This window comes from Balaenoptera borealis, assembly GCF_965194805.1.
Source record: "Balaenoptera borealis genome assembly, chromosome: 6".
NCBI classification, from domain to species: Eukaryota; Metazoa; Chordata; class Mammalia; order Artiodactyla; family Balaenopteridae; genus Balaenoptera; species Balaenoptera borealis.
Window position 1 is genome coordinate 128598908 of NC_138863.1, and position 19842 is coordinate 128618749.

At 44.6% G+C, this 19842-nt stretch overlaps 1 protein-coding gene and 1 long non-coding RNA gene across 2 annotated transcripts; one reads left to right on the forward strand and one right to left on the reverse strand.

The window, feature by feature from the left end:
- Positions 1-222: 222 nt before the first annotated feature.
- Positions 223-15085, reverse strand: CFC1 (cryptic, EGF-CFC family member 1; the record flags this gene model as incomplete). Its single annotated transcript, XM_082395165.1, has 7 exons — positions 223-1005; positions 7010-7127; positions 8325-8419; positions 8786-8895; positions 9518-9776; positions 10393-10566; positions 15064-15085. 6 exons carry the CDS (start codon positions 15083-15085, stop codon positions 7083-7085), a joined length of 705 nt encoding a protein of 234 aa, XP_082251291.1. The 3' UTR covers positions 223-1005; positions 7010-7082.
- Positions 15086-15155: 70 nt separating this feature from the next.
- LOC309630364 lies at positions 15156-19410 on the forward strand. The gene is made up of 2 exons (XR_014245633.1): positions 15156-16732; positions 19132-19410. It is a non-coding gene; the product is annotated as an uncharacterized lncRNA (long non-coding RNA).
- Positions 19411-19842: the final 432 nt, after the last annotated feature.

Genomic DNA, 19842 nt, shown 5'->3' on the forward strand with positions numbered 1-19842 from the left:
ACTTAGAAACTAGTGGGGAGACTGAATGAGCAAATAACTGATGTGAAGTGTTGCCGCAGCTTTGTGTGGGGCTCAAGGAGTGCTCAAAGGGGAGCTGCTATCTGGGAGGGGCCACATGTTTGGTCTACTCTGAAATCATCAGAGATTCGGGCTGAATGGGCCCCAACCTCCAGCGTCTACTCCTGCGCTTCTAAATCGTGTACCCAGGAAAGCAAGAAAGGCTCTTTCATGCAAATGTTTATTAAACAACACAAATATGCATCTAATGTTCCACTTTATAAGAAATGAAACCAATCTATGACCTACAACATAGACAATACAAGAGGACAAGCAAGCCCGGCTTCCCCATGCAGCGCCGCCTCGCTCGGCCACGCTGGGAGGCCAGGCGCGGTTCTGGTTCCGGTTCCGCCGTGGGGAACTGCGGTCCCGTCAGCGGCCTCCCCCTTCACTGAGGACGGATTTCAGGAGGAAGCAGGGCAGGAGGAGGAGAACATTCCCCGTGAGCCGCGTTCTTGGTCCATTAGAGTGTGAGGCGAGAAAGTCTTTCAGGTCTGGAAAAAAATCCCGAGGGTGTATGAGACATGCTGTGGCAGGCTTGCCTTAAGAGAGTGAAGCAGAGATAGATGTCTGCACCTGCTCCGGTAAAGCCCTTTTCTCGCTGGGCCTCCTCTCTAGGCCTTGCCCGGCGGGCTCTGCGTCAGCCGCGGAGCCTGAGCCGAGGCTTCCCGGCCACGAGGAGGGCAGCCCGGAGCGCGGAAGGAAGCCCAGTGTGGGGAGCGCAGCGCAGCTCCAGGAAGACGTGCTTCCCTTTAGCTTGTACCTTCCTCGCGCTGCGGCTGGAAACAGGGATTTTTGTGTAACGTGGAGAGCTGAAGGAGAATCAGTTTGCTGTTTTAAAGGCTCACAGAGAAACAGCCCTTGAGCCCTTCTCATCTGGCACGTGAACTGGCCAAGGTGATCGTTCAGAGTTCCACACCCGTCATTTAGCAATCCAGGTAAGTGGATCTGATTTTAAATAAAATAACATAAAATAGCTTGCACCCATCTGTCGCAAAGAGGGTCCAACTTTTCCCCAATTAGTCCTGACTCTATTTCTCTGACTAGGGACCACTTACTGAAGAAGAGGAAAGCACCCATCCCTACAGCAACGGCGGATATCCCCACAGAGGAAGTTACAACAAGGCGCAGCTGCAGAGCACTGGGGACGATGCCCCACCCGGAGTGCTCACCACCCTGCTAAGGCAATGTGGCTCCTCCACTGCAGGTCTCACGCTGAGCCCCAAGGCTCCGTGCGTCTGGCTTTCTATATAGCTAGGACCCCAGCCCAAAGGTGCTGAGTGGGAATCTCTGGGGTAGTGAGACCGGGCAAGGGTCTCGGCCAAAGTCGCCGGTGCTGAGTGGCTACCCTGTGAAGCTGACAAGCCCCACAGGCATGGCCGCAGGCAGGGGCACCAACTCCACTAAGCATTCTCACAAGCAAGTCTGGGCTGGATGTGGGGTCAGCTGGGCAGGGAAGCATGCAAATGAGGAAAGGGCCAACTTAAAGGGACCTTTTCCCCAGGGCTGATTGGCAGAGGCCAGCCTTCTCTTCCCCCGACAAACCCGCCAAGCGCTGTCCTCTAGGATTCCTCCAGAAAGTGCCTTCTGAACGTGAAAACCTGTGGTGAGCATGAACCATCAGAAACTAATGAGTAATGATGAAGACGAGCCACCGCAGCAGACACCTGCCCTGCATCTGTCCATAGGTGACTACGGTGGGCATGTCCAGGAGGCCACGCTCAGCACAAGACCGAGGTCAGGCCCACTCCAGACCTGGGCACCATTCCCCACACCACCCCGGCATGGGAGAGGGTTGTTCCAGGGTACTAGAACCCCACAAAACAGGAACCTTAGCATGTGGGCTCAGAGGAGGGTCCAGAAAAGCTGATGATACAACAGGTGGTCCCCGTGTGAGAAGCAGCTACAGGTAAAGAAGGGGTCAGTCTATACTGAGCTTCACTGATTTTCCCCTGGTGGAAGGGAACAGGCTGACCACAGAGAGAAGGATTCAGGCCCTGTTGGCAGTCTTTTCTTGTATATGAACTCAAAGGCCATTGTTATAGTCAGCTTTGTGAATTTGGTTAGACGGAGTCCGTCCCTCAAGCAGGGGTCCCCAAACTGGGGCTGTGAGCACCAAGCAGAGTCCCTCCCAGGGGGCCCAAGGTCACCCATTGAGCTTAGCGAGAAAATATTAGAACTTCCACTATATACGGATAGGAAAAAATTAAAACAAGCTTTATTAATATTTACTGTTTATTAGAATCTATGAAATCAATGATTCTATGGCCTGTCATTATTTTATGTCACACCAAAAAGGAAACTCTGCTACCGATGGATGATTTACTATAACCTGGGATTTTAATTATACACTTATCAAAAGGTCTCTTTTTAGACTTACGCAGACATAGCAGAGATTTTTATCATTATGTTAGTCTTAGGCATGTATGTAAAGGAAGATATAAGTGAAATCAAATTTGTGAATGCTCAGCATGTGTCACTGTGTCACCACCACTGAGTGGGGATTTAAATGGAGACCACCTAGATGACGATAATATCTTGTTTCAATATGAGGTCCAGAGCCAGCATTCCCCAAACTTTCCAATTTGAAGATATCCCTGAATGCCCCTGGAAAGCCAGATGGTTTCCTCTCTGTGATGACACCCAGAGAAGCTCCCCCACTGAAATGGCATCTGTCATGGGAGAACGTCCCAGAGGGATCTGACAAAGGGCCTGCTCTCTCCTGGGCAGCACACCCACTGTTGAGAGCCAGCTGGGGCCAGGACCTAGGAGGGCCATCCTTCCAACAGGCCCACAGGCTGGCTCTGTTCGTTTGCTTGTTGGTTGGTTGGTTGACTGCTTTGTGCCAGAACTGTATTTTTTTTAAATTGGGTTTGAAGGTGAGGCTTGACCTGACCCCAATCTGACATTTACATGACCTGTTTATCTCTGAAGACATTCGAATTTGCTACTTCACTGTGTCATTATTTAGACTCTAAATTTTAGAACATAATGGTTCTTGATACTAAAGAAACACTTAATTCTTTGGGCTATGTGTAGGAAGAATCACCCTCTTGGTAAAATGAGATCTTGGGCTGATTCAAGGACTGCTAGCTCCAAGGTTGTCATTCTTCTTGATTTTTTTTTTAACTCTAATTAACAGTGCTCATCAATTAATGGTATAGTGGGTATTGTTCACAACCTAAAAACCACATTTCAGTAAATTTGCATATAAGTGCTAGATTATTAAGTCATTTTTTCTAACCTCATTGTATTGATGTGAATACGGTTGATGGTGATGATAATAAAGTAACAATATTTTACTTTATGTATAATATGAAAGAGGTATAGGGCCTTTTCATCTTAACAAACCAATGGGGTAAATATTGCTGCTGTGGAGACTGAAGCACAGTTATTTAACCTTTCATAAAGATCATGAACATTAAAACAAGTGTTTTGGGGGATTTGAACAAGTATTTGAGGGATTTCCCATGCTTTTTTTATATGTCACATTGCCTCTTTAAATGCAAAATTAACAAATGTAAATGAAGAAAATGGTAGAAGGATAGTTACCTGTCTTAAGCATATTGTATTCAGAGCACTGAAAATTGATTGTTTTAATGTAATATAATAGTAGGTCATAGCTTATATGTTGTTTCTTCTTTGGCACTATATTTGGAACTAAAAGGTCAAAGGTCATCCATTCAATATTTATTTAGAATTATTATGCAGAAAGCATTATTTTAGGTCATGGAACAGAAAAAAATTACAAAATAGCTCACACCAACAAACAAGAATATGTTGCATAAATTTTATCCTGCCCTGCACCCTCACAGGGCAGGTTATCCTGCCCTTGAAAAGATATTATAATGGGACTAAGAAAGCCTGTCAAACTTGGACCCATATAGTATCAGAGCAGGGAGAGCCCTTGGAGATCCTTTGGCCTTTGGGTCCCTGGAGGAGCCAGAGGACCACAATTTTGTAGCATGTTGTTATCTATGTGTGATCCCCCATCCATATGTGTCCTTTCACATTAGAAATATATTATAAATACAGTTTTCCATTCTATCTTCCATATACTCTTCAAAGTCATCATAATCTTCCATTAAAGGAGTTAAAACATTTACTTACCTATTATTCTGCTGTTGGATTTACAACATGGTCAAATTTTCAATATTCTAAATAACACTATCAAAAATATTCTTAAAAAGCCCAGAAATAAACCAACACATTTATGGTCAATTAATCTATGACAAAGGAGACAAGATTATACATTGGAGAAAAGACAGTCTCTTCCATAAGTGGTGCTAGGAAAATTGGACAGCTACATGTAAAAGAATGAAATTAGAACACTCCCTAACACCAAACACAAAAGTAAACTCAAAATGGATTAAAGACCTACATCGTAAGCATGGATACAATTAAACTCCTAGAGGAAAACACAGGCAGAACACTCTTTGACATAAATCACAGCAGTATTCTTTTGGATTTGTCTCCTAAAGCAAAGGAAGTAAAAGCAAAAATAAACAAATGGGACCTAATTAAACTTAAAAGCTTTTGCACAGGAAAGAAAACCACTGACAAAAAAGCAACTACTGAATGGGAGAAAATATTTGCAAATGATATGAGCTATAAGGGGTTAATATCCAACATATATAAACAGCTCATACAACTCAACATAAAAAACAAAACAAAACAAAAAACCAGCTTTAAAAAAATGGGCAGAAGAACTGAGTAGACATTTTTCCAAAGAGGAAATGCAGATGGCCAACAGGCACAAGAAAAATTGGTCAACATTGCTAATCATCAGGGAAACGCAAATCCAAACCACAATGATATATCATCTCACAACTATCAGAATGGGTATCATCAAAAAGAACACAAAGAACAAATGTTTAGAATGTGGAGAAAAGGGAACCTTCGTACACTGTTGGTGGGAATATAAATTGGTGTAGCCAATGTTGAAAACAGTATGGAGATTTTTCAAAAAACTAAAACTAGAATTACCATATGACCCAGCAATTCCACTCCTGGGTGTACATCCGAAAAAAAACAAAAACACTAATTCAAAAAGATACATGCACTCCAATGTTCATAGCAGCATTATTTACAATTGCCAAAGCATGGAAGCAACCTAAGTGTCCACGAACAGATGAATGGATAAAGAAGATGTGATACACACACACACACACACACACACACACACACAGGAATACTACTCAGCCATAAAAAGAATGAAATTTGGCCATTTCAGCAACATGAATGGACTTGGAGGGTATTATGCCTAGTGAAATGTCAGATAGAGAAAGACAAATACTGTATGGTATCATTTATATGCAGAATCTAAAAAACACAACAAACTATTGAATAAAACAAAAAAGAAGCAGACTCACAGATATAGAGAACAAACTAGTGATTACCAGAGAGGAGAAGAAAGGGGGGAGGGGCAATATAGGCGTAGGGAAAATAAAAGGGTTATTATGGGATTATATGAAATCATGTGTGTGAAACTTCTGAAAATTGTAAAGCACTACAGAATTTAAAGAATCTTTCATTCAATTAAAAAAAAAGATATATTTAGGGCAAATCTACACAGTGGCTCAGAGAAAAATTCAATAAAAAATGTGATTTTGCCAATAAAAGTTCTGGTTATATCCATAATAAAATTTTAGTGTAGAAAAAAAAAATACACTCCAAAACAATATCGTCCTTAATTTATACTGATAATTATAGGAAGAGTCTGGAATGGTAAAGTCGTTAAGAATCAGACCCCAAACTCTTGTGCACTTTTGGTGGGAATGTAAATTTGTGCAGCCACTATGGAAAACAGTACGGAAGTTCCTCAAAAAATTAAAAATAGAACTACCATATGATCCAGCAATTCCATTTCTGGGTATCTGTGCAAAGGAAATGAAAACACTAACTTTAGAAGATATCTGCATCTCTGTGTTCATTGCACATTATTTACAATAGCTATGGAACAAAAGACATGGAAGCACCGTAGTGTCCATTGATGAATGAATAGATAAAGAAAATGTGAGCTCTTTACATACATGTATATAAAACAGAATATTATTCAGCCATTAAAAAAAGGAAATCTTACCATTTGCAACAGCATAGATGGACCTTGAAGGCATTATGCTAAGCAAAATAAGTCAGACAAAAAAGACAAATACCTCTGATTTCACTTTTTTGTAGAATATAAAAAAAAAAAAAGAAAGAAAGAAAGAAAAGAAAAGAAAGAAACCAAACTCAGATTAGTGATTGCCAAAGGTGTGGGGGGGAGCAAATGGGTGAAGGGGGTCAAAAGGTACAAACCTTCAGTTATAAATAAGTCATGGGGATGTAATGTACGACATGGTGACTATAGTTAATAACACTGTATTGCATATTTGAAAGTTACTAAGAGAGTAGACCTTAAAAGTTCTCATCACAAGAAAAAAGATTATTACTATGTGTGGTGATGGAGGTTAACTAGATTTGCTGTGATTATCAGTTCTCAATGTATACAAATATCAAATCACTGTGTTGTATACCTGAAACTAATATAACGTTATATGGCAATTATATCTCAATTTTTTAAAAAAGTGTTTGATGTAGTTTAGGGATGTGCTTATGTACGCTGTGAACAGTAGCAATTTTATTCACAGAGTAATATTAATCACATATTAATTATCATTATGTCAATGTTTATATCAATATGCCATGGTATGTTAATTTATATTTTAAAATAATTTAAATGTTATTGTAAAATACCATATATTGTTTCTAAATTAACAACTAACCTCTGTGATTATCTCTTAAGGAAAAAAAAAAAAAACCAAAGACTAACTATAGGAGTTAACCACGCTAAGCTTCAGTTTCCTCAAATATAAAAGGGATAACACCTATTTCATAGGCTTGTTATGAGACTTGAATGGGATTAAGTGTATAAAGTCCCTGAAATATACTGAGAGCTAATAAAGACAGTTACCATCATGATGACTGCCATTCTCACGTCATCATAACATCTATCAGCGCAGCTGCTCTCATTACCATCGTCATCCTCATGTCATCATAACCGCTGTCAGCACAGCCACCACCACCGTCACCTGCCCTGAAGCAGAATCAATGGGTCAAAGAGTACAAAAGGTAACTGCCCTTTCTGCGCCTGACAAGTTACCCTGAAAGATGACTGCACTATTTTGTTCAACTTTGATGAGCAGAAGCCACATTTTCAGAGTCGCTGTCACTGTCCTTGGCAGACAGCGGTCCCAGCCTTGGGTGTTTCCCAGGATGTGAGCAGACATCCTAGAACCCAGCTCCTGCTCTGTTGCTTCTGAAGCCAAGCTGGCCTTGCTTAGAAGACTGGAAATGATCACAGCTAGCCCTTTCCCCACATCACTGCTGGGAGCACCAATGACAAGTGGGAAATGACTTCACCTGTAGGACTACACAGGCACCATCTGCAATTCTGATGCTTATTCCATAATTTTGTCCTCCGTTCTCTGGGGCGCTGAAAGTGCAGCTAGTGAATCAGGGGCACAGGCCCAACAAACAGAGAGCCCAGTAGGAGGGAGGGAGGGAAAGGATATTGTCCTATAATCACACTCCCCCCACAGACATTGCGTGCACCGTGCACCGTGCAGAGCTGGCTGAGAAGGGGGAGCAGACGTGGGCTTGAAGGGCTGCACCTTCACGAACAGTGTCACTAGACTGCTAATCCAGGTTGCAGAGGAGGGAGGCTGAGCGTTCATTAACCGTGTTCCTCCACTAGGGGCCCCACCCAGGGAACCCCACCGCCAAGAGTGCTGCCCCTCTACTGCAGTCCTGACAGTGGACAAGGGGGTGTGAAGCGGGGATGAAGGTTTGCGCTACCACTACGCGTGCCCTTAGATAGTGGGATCTGCCCAGGGTTGACTGCAGTGCAGGGAGGAACGGGAGAGTGGGCCTAAGGGCTTCACATGGAGCACAGCCAGGGCTACACAGAGGGCTGAAGGGCTGTGCCTGCATTAACTGAGCCCCTCACTGCTGTCCCAGCCAGAGCTTACTGAAAAGGGGAGAGGGCGATGGAAATGCTGTGCCTTCTTTACTTGTGTCCCTGGTCCCTGCCCAAGACGACGGCTTAGCAGCAGAGCATTTTGTTTGTTTTCTGACCTAGGAAGTTCACGTTCCTTACTTAGTTTTACAAGCAAAACATTTGCATTGAGTTGGGAACTGCTCAGAATCTTCATAAATGCGTGTTCACCCTGCGTGTTCTCCACACCCCACTGGCTTTTATTTATGTGGCGGGTCTGAGCTGTGGTTACCAGGCGCCTTGCTTCCCTGGGAGCACTGACGGGTTGGCTTTGAAGGGCAGCACCTGGCCATGCAGGCCTGCTCCCGTCCTGCTCCAGCGCGCCCTCTGCATTTCACAGGTGAGAAGGTGGTGTTGGCTTAGTGTAGAGAAATACCTGTCTGCCAGGCGCGTCTCTGCTTACCAGCTTGCGCGCTCCCCGAATTCTGCTCTCTGTAAAGGACACTTAAGGACACTGTTTGGGCATCACGTATACACTCGGCAATCGGGATATGGGACACTTAGGAATAAATTTTTAAATGACAGTAATGATAATACACTGCGTGATTCACGACGACTTTCCCGAGTCATGAATCGACCCAGGTTGCCCATGCCTGGATCGTCTGGCACAGGGAGCTCGCTATGGATCGCTGGGTAGGAAGGAGCAGCTGCACGCGTGTGTGGGTTGTACGCACAGTACGCGGGTCTTCTTACCACAGCGGCCGGGCGTCTGGAGCGGGAGGCAGTGCAGGGCCGCAAAGACACACCTGCAGAGGCGGCAGCCGCGGAAGGTCCAGGCTCCGTGCCCCAGCGCGCCGCATTCGCTGCGGAGGCGCAGGCCCGGCGTCAGTGCGGCCGGCGCGCGCGCCCCCGGCCCCGCCCCGCGCGGCCCCGCCGCCCGCTGCGCCCCCTCCGCCCCGCGCCACCCCGCCGCCCGCTGCGCCCCCTCCGCCCCGCGCCGCCCCGCCGCCCGCTGCGCCCCGCGCCGCCCCGCGCCGCCCCGCCGCCCGCTGCGCCTCCTCCGCCCCGCGCCGCCCCGCCTCCCGCTGCGCCCCCTCCGCCCCGCGCCGCCCCGCCGCCCGCTGCGCCCCCTCCGCCCCGCGCCGCCCCGCCGCCCGCTGCGCCCCCTCCGCCCCGCGCCTCCCCGCGCCGCCCCGCCTCCCGCTGCACCCCCTCCGCCCCGCGCCGCCCCGCCGCCCGCTGCGCCCCCTCCGCCCCGCGCCGCCCCGCCGCCCGCTGCGCCCCCTCCGCCCCGCGCCTCCCCGCGCCGCCCCGCCTCCCGCTGCACCCCCTCCGCCCCGCGCCGCCCCGCCGCCCGCTGCGCCCCCTCCGCCCCGCGCCGCCCCGCCGCCCGCTGCGCCCCCCCGCGCCGCCCCGCGCCGCCCCGCCGCCCGCTTCGCCTCCTCCGCCCTGCGCCTCCCGTAGCCTGCTCAACCCTCCGCCTACCTGTGCCTCTGGTCGTGCTCGCAGTAGCGGCCGGTGAAGTGAGCGGGGCACACGCAGAAGCTGCCCAGCACGCAGGTGCCGCCGTTCCGGCAGCAGCGCGGCCGCGGGGGCGCACCTGTGGGGGAGGCCTGGGCGTCAGCGCCGCGCGCGGTCCTCTGCATCTGAGAAGCCCGAGGAGGGCCGAGCAAGATCGCCGCCGGGAGGCAATAAAATTGGCTCCCTGCTAAGAGTGTTTGCTCAGGTAAACCCTGCTTGTTAACTTAAGGATAAAAACACGAACTACCTGGGGTGCCGGCGGGTCAGGAAGCAGCCGGAGCCCTAAAACAGACGGGAAACCCTGCCCCCTACAAGTAGGGTGTTCTTTCTTTCTTCCTTTCACATGTTAAAGTTAGGCTGTGACTTCCCAAGATGATGATTAAAGACAGGCCTCTCGGGCGGGCGGGGACCACCCACGTGTGTGAAGACGCCAAAAAAAAAATTTTTTTTTAATTCCACCACTGCCCATCCACCCCCCACCTCCACTGCGGACCCCCTGGGGACCAGGGGTCTGGAGCCTGAGAGTCTGCAATAAGACTAGCAAAGGTCCGCTGTTATCCTGGGTTGGGATAGTTGCTTTAAATACATTTAAATCACAGTGCTCTGGACCTGCAGAAAAATACCCGTTTAAAAGCGAACGCAACGTTTTACCAATAAAATAGTAAAACATTTTTCAGAGTAACAGAGCACCTCACTAGGAAATATTTTTTACTTTATAAGGTATCATTATTTGAAGATGGTAAAATGTTTTATCCTTAAATTATCCTAGGTTTTTTTTCAGATCCTAAACTCAGAGTTCACTGACCGAGATGACCTTTGTGAGCAGCATCGCGACTTACGCTCTCGGAAAGTCCGCGAGTAGGGCAATGAACCCTGCGGCCTCCAGCCCTCCGCGCTGTCATTCTCTTCCCTAAAATTATTCAAGGTCCAGTCGAGTGTCTTCTGCTGGAGCTTCTGAGCTGTAGCACTGTTGATTCCTTCTCTACTACCTTTATATTTCTCTCTTTGATAGCCTTAAAGAGTTAATTGAAAATATGAGACTGATAATGATTGAGAAACAAATATGCAACAAAAACTAAGAGACTATAAACAAAATGGTTCTTACTGTTTCCCACGTGGATGATCTGTAATGCCAAGCTGATCATAAACAGAAGCCTAGAATATTTAAAGAAAGTTATCGAAGTTTAAAATATAAAAAAGTATGAGCAGAAATTTACATATGTATAAGATGTAATGCATTCCTATACAAATATATAAGTATATAATGTGTAAGTATATTTTTAATGTACAATAAATATTATGCACTCATTTTGTAACTTGTAGATTTTGATTAATGTTGTCATCCCTTAGAAAGATGTTGAGACCAAGAGTGTATGTGTCCCTTTAAGAGAAGCAAAATCGTGCATGCATTGCAATTTATTCAGGCTCTTCAACACCCCTCTTGGCTCTAAGATCTATATGATCTCCGTTCTTACCTAACAGAGTGGCTCCGGGTCATTTTCCTACTGACACGTCTGGTATAAAAGTCTCCTTCTCTCATGGACACATTGAGGATCTCCAAGGAAGTTGAGTCTGAACAGTTTTTGTATTTGAAGGTGTCCTTACCGCAGATCCTGGAAGAACTGCATCAGGAGCCAAGATGGATAAGTACAGAAGACACAGGTATTTCCTACTCTCTACCCAGGCCACGAGAAACAGCAGTGAAACACAGCAATGAGGTCTCTGAGTTCTACTGTGCAACTCGCTTAGGCAAAGGCAGGCTGTGACAGGCAGGGCCCAAAACTGAGCCTCAGGGATCATCCCCTCAATGAGACCCCGCTGAGGTGGGGGCAGGGTGGGGTGGAGACACAGCCGGATTCTCTCCCCAACAGTGTTTACTGTACTGATAGCAGCAGGAGTGGTCAACCCCTAATGTAAAACATCGGTGACCAAAGCAACAAGCCTTTCCCTCCCTGAAAAAAACAAAAAATTTAAACCTCAACATGAACAAAAAAGTTTTCATAGGAAAATAGAGATTTTATATTGCACACTCCTTGTACTGGGAGATGGTGAGGGGCCCAACTAGAGAAGGGACCTGTTGTGTGGGACAGAATTGATCTCGGGTGGCCTCTGCCTGCAGCAGCTTAAAGCAGGGTTTCGGTTCCAGCCAGAGACTGAAGTCAGGCCTCGGCAGTGAGAGCGCTGAATCCTAGCTACTAGACCACCACCAGTGGCCAGTGACAAGGGCCTGGCCTGTCAACTGTGTAGAAATGAATTTCCACATAGAGACGGAAAGTAGTGAAACAAGTAAAGTGTTTATTAGGAGGAAAAAGGGTACGTGTGGATAGACACACGGGCGGGCTCAGAGGAGAGTCACGCCCTCGTGGTAGTTTGAATCACTTTTATAGGGCATTTCTGCTGGGTTTCCTTTGGCCAATCATCTTGCTTTGCCTCGTTCTGAGTCCGTATTTGGTACATCTCAGGGTCCTCCCCTGTGTGCGTGCGCATCTCTTAGCCAAGGTGGATTCTAGCGAAGAGGCCTGTGGGTATGTTGGCATCACTTACTGTGGGGCGGCACCCCCTCCCTTTTTGACCCAAGGAGCCTTTCTGCGCACGTGTAGTCGGGAAGGTCTCCTTGACCGAGAATGAGGAATATGTGGTCTTTTATCTCTTATCTGGGCAGGGCCCAGCCTCCTCTCTCGCTCCTGCTGTTACGGAGTTTCTGTCCACAGGGAAGAAACTTCAGCTGTTCAGCCTGGGGCCCATCTATCTCCTGCCTCAGAACCAGCCGTCTTGAGTCCCAAAAGCCTTGAGTGGGGAGCATGAATATAAAGGGAGTCATTTCATACCTCCTTTCTGAGGATGCATCAGTATTTTCACAAACTGGGCCTTTTCTCTGTGCCTAGCATAGTGGTGAATATATCATATTCATTACCCACTTAATACAGCACCCCTCGGGGGGGGGGGCACTATTATTACCCCTCATGTTTGGGTGAGGCTTAGAGTTTAAGTCCAAAGCTTTTGGCATTTAGATCTGTGAGAAACATGAAATGCACAGATATTATAAGAAGACTGCAGGGTGCCGGGTGTCTGAAGACCGCTGAGCACAGGGGAAACCGCCACCTGCTAGTGTCTGACCAGGGGCCTTCTCTGTATCCAAGAGGGGAGTGGTTTGGGGGCCTCTTCTGGGTCTTGCTAATTTTCAGTTTTTCTAAATGCCAAAATAAGGACTGGGCCCTTTTATCACACTGCAGAGGACACCTTGCAACTCTGGAACAAATTGTTCTTTGATTTTAGCATAAAAACTGCTTTCTAAAAATAGCATGCTTCCTCCAAAGATGAAATAGTCTTTGATACTGATTTAATGTTTTAAACCTTTAAATGGGAGGTTAATTAAAGATGCCGTTAAATAAACTAGTAGGGAATTGGTGAGCTTGGCTGCCGCGAAGCCTCCCAAAAGCTGGGTCTGGGAGCTGCCAAGACGAGGACCTGCAGATCTGAGTGGGCAAAACTCAGGAGACATGAGGAGGTTGCCTCATACCTTCATGAAACATCTGTAATGGGAGTCATGACAAATATACTTTTAGACTTAATGGTTATTAAATCTAAAACCATAATTTAGTTACATATGAAAATAAGTATATATATGACTTTAAATCAATAGAAAGTTCTTCATGAGCGACATGGGTTGTACACTAAAAACCATGGATAAGCTAAAGGATTATATTTCTTTGAATAAAAAGTTTTAAAATTGTTCAGTTTATAAGTTGATATTGAATCCAAACCTTTCTGACAATATTTAAAGTTTTATAAGTAGTTTGTAAAATCTACAGTTTCTTTTATTAAATTTTGTATTTTCAAATATACACAAAAGCTAGGATGATGATTCAATAAAATTGGGTTCAACAATCAACCTTTGCCAATCTTAACGCATTTATTTTCCTCCACACTTTTCTTTTCTTGGTGTTTTTTAAGGCAAATCTCAGACATCATGATATTTCCTACATCAAATAAGGTTTTGAAAATATGCATCTTATCAATGGAAACTGTAGAAAAAGGAAGGGAAATGTCTTGCCAGCAAGACAGGATTGAGGCTAGAAATAGAATGAATGTCCCATCTCTGGCTGTTTGCTTAAGATCTGAAGTCGGCTCTGAGGAGGGAACGGGCTGAAGGCTTAGGGGTGATAAAACACTCTGACACTTGCTCTCATTTACTTAAAGGTCTTACAAAGAGTTTTGCATTTCACTAGGAGGAGCCCAGGTTTGCTTAGTTAATAAGACCCTGCTGGAAGGGGTTGCCGGGGAGCAGCTGGAGGCCCTGTGGTGGGCAGGCAGACCAACCCCCCTCCCCCCTCCCCCCACCCTGTCCGGGGAAGGCCCTCTTTCTTGTTATCAGTTGTAAACAGATAAGACTGGAGCCGGCCCACCCACCAGACTCCTTTTGAGCTGACATAAAGTGTGTGGGAATTGGGATACCCTGTCTCAAGACTGGAGACCACCCCACCTCTATGTCTTCAGTACATCAAACGGTCACTGAGGAGAATGTTCAACAACAAATTAAGTGTGAGGGAATTCTCTGGGAGCAGGTCATTGATGTGTACTTCTTGGGGTGTCCGGGAAGCTCTTAAAACGTGCTTGGGCCACACCTCAGGCCCTCTGCTCAGAATCGCCAGGATTTTTAAACCTGCCCAGGTGTTTCTAGCGTGCAGCCGAGCCTGTGACGTGTCCACGTCCTCCTTGGCTGTGTGCTCCCTAGGATGGGAACGCTCAACACAGTGCCTGGTGCACGGCACCACACGACAGTCAGTGCCCTCTCATACCCGCTTTTCAGTGAGGAAATGGAGATTTAAGAAGCTAAGAAACCACCTTGGGGATCGATGACTAACAAGCAGCTGTGCAGGGCCTTGAACCTGGGTTCATCTGATCTAAAATCTGTGCTTGATTCAAGTTGCTTTAGAATTATTGAGTGTTTAATGTCGACTAGGTATACTATACTCACTAGTTACACAGATTGCTTTGTTGTATTGTCATCACATCCTTAATGAGACAGGAAGGGGGCAGGGCACAGCCTTTAAAAGAAGGACAGCCGTTGAGGACATGACGTAAACTGGTTAGAACCGACTAGGTCCAAGATGGTGGATGACTGACTTCCACTAGACCTTGAGTCTCAGTATACACTCATTGTAATACATTAGCATCCTAAACGACACATCCACAGGTGCCGTGAAAGTTCCCAAGCAGATCATAAAAGACCAAAAAGTGGACGGTGGCCCAATTCCTGGAAATCCCTGCCCCTTCTCCCAAATACTTGGAATAATCCTCCCACTTATTAGCCTATGAAATTACGCGGCCCTATAAAAGCTGACAACCCCGTACCCTGGCGCCTCTCGCCTTCTGAGATGGCCCACACTCTGTCTGTGGAGTGTGTTTCTTCCTGAATAAACCTTCTTTCACTTTACGATGGCTCGCTTTTGAATTCTTTCCTGCGTGAAGCCAAGAACCCACACTCAGTGGCCGTCCCAGGGACTTGCCTGAGACCTGGCATGTGACCATCCTCTCGCGCCCCCACTTTCTTTCCTGCAGCACTATGACATCGATACTAATTTCTACATTTTGTAGGTGCGAAAAATAAGGTTTCAAGAGTTGTGGACTTGCACAGTGCCTCACAGCAGTGACCAGCAGTCAGAGCCAAGCTACTGCTCCAAATCCTTCCTGTGTGCCCACCTGAACCCGGCTGAGGGCTTCTATGGGACACAGTGGAGGAGAGTGGATGGAGAGACACTGCCCCCTCCTGCAGTAAGGGAGGGATTTAGAGAGCAGAAATCATGTACTGAGGTGGTTACAGGAAGGCGGAGGGCACTGACTGCTGGAGGGAAGGAGGCCTCAGGGGAACGACAGCGGGGACAAGGGTGGAAGGGCAGGAAGAGAGGGAGTGGGTGGAGACACTTGATGCAGGTCAGATGATGGGGAGCCTGGATTCTCTTTCCAGAATTCATGCAGACCTGAATAGGGATCAAGTGGGAGTTCAGAGAAAAGAAAAGTCAAATATGTTAAACACATATTTAACAACCAATGTCATTTTTCTCTGATTATGAAAAATGTATTCTGATGTTAGTCAATTTGGGAAGTACAGAAAAACATGAAAGAGAAGATAAAAATCACTCATATTGTCATTCCTCAGAAATGACTATTAGCTTTTTCATCCAAGTCCATTATTACCCCCCATGTAAAAAGTGAGGCAAGTGAGACAGAGTTTAAGACAGATTTTTGGGAAACATGAACTGTACACATATTAGGAGAAGCAGCCTGCAGAGTGCATGTGCAGTGTCTGAAGACCACTGAGTGCAGGGGTCCCTGCCACCTGCCAATGTGTCATAGTTTTAGGTTAATCCTAGGTGATTTTTATATTTTTATTTCATTGTAAATGGTATGTTTCTGTTATTTAACTTTTTTCTTTGCTGCTTGTATTTAGGAATACAGTTGAGTTTTTTTTTTTCTTTTTTAATTGTGGTAAAATATATATAAACACAAAAGTCTTAGCTCAGGCTGCTATAACAAAACCCCATAGGCTTAGGCTGGAAGGCTTAAACATCAGACATGTATTCCTTATAGTTCCTGGAGGCTGGGAAGTCCAAGATCAAGGTGCTAACAGAATCGGTTCCTGGTGAGAGCTCTCTTCCTGGCTTGCAGACAGTTGCCTTCTCACTGTGTCCTCACATGGCACAAAGGGAGGGCGGGAACTAAGCTCTCTGGTCTCTTCCCACCTTGAGGGTCCCACCATCATTACATGATCTGAACCTCCCAAAGGCCCCATTTGTTTTGCTGAAAGACGTGCTTTCAACTTCAGGTTCAGAGGATTCACCGGCAAAATAACCACTCCACACATCAATAAGCAAGAAATAAGGAAATTTATTATATTAGTAGTAAGTTACAGTGTTAAGGACCAGTAATATATATATAGAGAGAGAAATAAATGTACATACATTACCAAATTGGGAAGAACAAGCAACATCACCAACCTGGGAGAATTTGCATCACCATGTTGGCAGAACAAGCAATATATATATAGAGAGATAAAAGCGCATACATCACCAACTGGGGAAACACCTACATCCAGATCCAAACAATGCTGGGAAGTCCCTGGAACAGCAATCTGGAGCCCCAATTGGGAAGGTCCCAGTCGGTGCATCCATCCAACAGGTGAGACTTCAGAGCGCTGCTCAAAGGAGTCCTGCTTTTCACGCCAAGCCGCAAGCCGGTAGTCATCAGCTTACATGCAAATATGCAGGTCTGGCTATTATCATAAATGCTTTGATACTTTAGTCGTAAGTTTCAGAATGTTCGCTGATCCCTGGGAACTGGCCAGATTCCCAAGGTCCAGGAAGCTTTGTGACTTACTCCCTTTTTTATCTGTTGTTTCTCAAGACCTACTTTCACCGTTTCAGCTAACCTGCACATAGTCCAGCAGTTCGGTATGGAGCTTCTTTCAGGGTCTTTGTTTAGTCAAAGGTCCGTTGTTGTCTCTGAAGCCTGAACAAGACTATTAATTTTCCCAAAACCATTTCCAAGATACCATCACATTGGGGGTTACAGCTTCAATATACAAATTTTCAGGGGACCATAGCATAATTCAGTCCATAGCAAAATTTGCCATTTTACCATATATAAGCGTATTACATTCATAATGTTGTGTGACCATCACCACTAATTCAAAACATTTTCATTACCCCAAAAGAAATTGTACCCATGTAGCAATAAACCCCCATTGCCTGCATACCTGGCCACAGGCAACCTCTAATCTACTTTCTGTCTCTATGAATAATGCCAATTCTAGATATTTCATATGAGTGGAATCATTCATTATTTGTCCTTTTCCTTCTGGCTCATTTCACTTAGCATAATTTATTCAAGTTCATCCATGTTGTAGCCTGTATCAGAACTTTATTCCTTTTGATAGATGAATAGTATTTCATTGTGTGTGTGTGTATATATATATATATATATATATATATATATATACACACACACACACATATACATATATACATACATATATATATATATGTATGTATGTATGTATGTATGTATACATGCACAGGTATACCACATTTTATTTATCCATATCCATTCTTCTGGGGATTTTTGTTGTTGTTGTTGTTTTGGCTGTGCCCCGCAGCTTGTGGGATCTTAGTTCCCTGACCAGGAACCGAACCCAGTGCCCTGGCAGTGAAAGCACTGAGTCCTAACCACTGGATTGCCGGGGAATTTCCTATCCATTCTTCTGTCGATGGACACTTGGTTTGGTTCCACCTTTTGACTACTGGGAATAATGCTGCAGTGAACATTGGTGTATAAATACCTGTTGAGTCCTCGTTTTTTATTCTTTTGAGTATATACCTAGGAGTAGAACTGTTGGGTCATATAGTAATTCTATGTTTAACTTTTTGAGGAACTGCCAAATTATTTTCCACAGTAACTGCACCATTTTACATACCCAACAACAATGTTCTGATTTCTCCACATCTTTACCAACATTTGTTATTTTCTGTTTTGATAATAGCCATCCTAATGGATGTGAAGTGATCAATCATTATGGTTTTGATTTGCATTTCTCTAATAGCTAGTGATGTTGACCATCTTTTCAAGTGCTTATTGGCATTTGTATACATTCATCAGAGAAATGTCTACTGAAGTTTTCCCTATTTTTAAATTGGGTTGCTATTCTTTTTGTTGTTGACTTGTCGGAGTTCTTTCTATATTCTGGCTATGAGCCCCTTATAAGATATATGATTTGCAAATATTTTCTCCCATCCTATAGATTATCTTTTCACTTTCTTGTTCATGTCCTTGATGAACAAAAGTTTTAAATTTTGAAGTCTAATTTATCTAATTTTTTTTCTTTCATTGCCTATTCTTTTGGTGTCATACTTAAGAAACCATTGTCAGATCCAAGGTCATGAAGATTTACCCCTATGGGTTTTATAGTTTTAGCTCTTAACTTTGTATCTTTGGTTCACTGGGTTAATATTTGTATATGGTGTAAGGTAAGGTCCCAACTTCATTCTTTTGCATATGGATAGCCAGTTTTCCTAGTACCATTTGTTGAAGAGACTATTCTCCTTGAATGGTTTTGGCACCCTTGTTGAAAATCAACTGACCATAGATTAGAGGGTATATTTCTGGGGTTTCAGTTTTATGCTTCTGGTCTGTCTATCCTATGCCAGTACCACATGTTTTGATTACTCTAGCTTAATATTAAGAGTTGAAATTGGAAAGTGTGAGTCTTCCAATTTTGTCCTTATTTTTTTTTTTAAGATTGTTTTGGCTGTTTGATTCCCTTGAATTTTAGGATGGGTTTTACTATTTCTACAAGAAACACTGTTAGAATTTTGATATGGATTGCTTTGAATCTGAATATTACTTTGGGTAGCATTGTCATCTTAACAATATTTAGTCTTTCAATCCATAAACATGGAATATCTTTCCATTTATTTAAGTCTTTTAAAATTTCTTTCAGCAATGTTTTATAGTTCTCACTTGACAAGACTTAAACTTCCTTGGATAAATTTATCTCTTTTTGGGCTTCCCTGGTGGCGCAGTGGTTGAGAATCTGCCTGCTAATGCAGAGGACACAGGTTCAAGCCCTGGTCTGGGAAGATCCCACATGCCGCAGAGCAACTGGGCCCATGAGCCACAACTACTGCGCCTGCGCGTCTGGAGCCTGTGCTCCACAACAAGAGAGGCTGTGACAGTGAGAGGCCCACGCACCGCGATGAAGAGTGGTCCCCACTTGCCACAACTAGAGAAAGCCCTCGCACAGAAATGAAGACCCAACACAGCCAAAAATAAATAAGCAAATAAATAAATAAATTTAAAAATTTATCTCTTTTTGATGCTGTTGTAAATGGGATGGCTTTCTTAATTTTCTTTTTGGATTGTTCACTGCTAGTGTATGGAAATAAAATAATTTTGTAAGTTGATTTTGTATCCTGCAACTTTGTTGAATTCTTTAATTAGCTATAACTGTTTTTTGTCGTTGTTGTTGAGTCTTTTGGATTTTCTACATTATAAGATCACATAATCTACAAATAAAAATAGTTTTACTTTTGTCTTCTCAATTGGATACCTTTAATTTCTCTTTCTTGCCTAATTGCTCTGGCTAGAATTTCTAGTACTATGTTGGATAAAAGTGATAAAAGTGGGAATCCTTGACTTGTTCCTGATCTTTGGTTCACTGGGTTAATATTTGTATATGGTGTAAGGTAAGGTCCCAACAAAAGAGAAAATCTTTTGTCCTTTCACCATTGTGT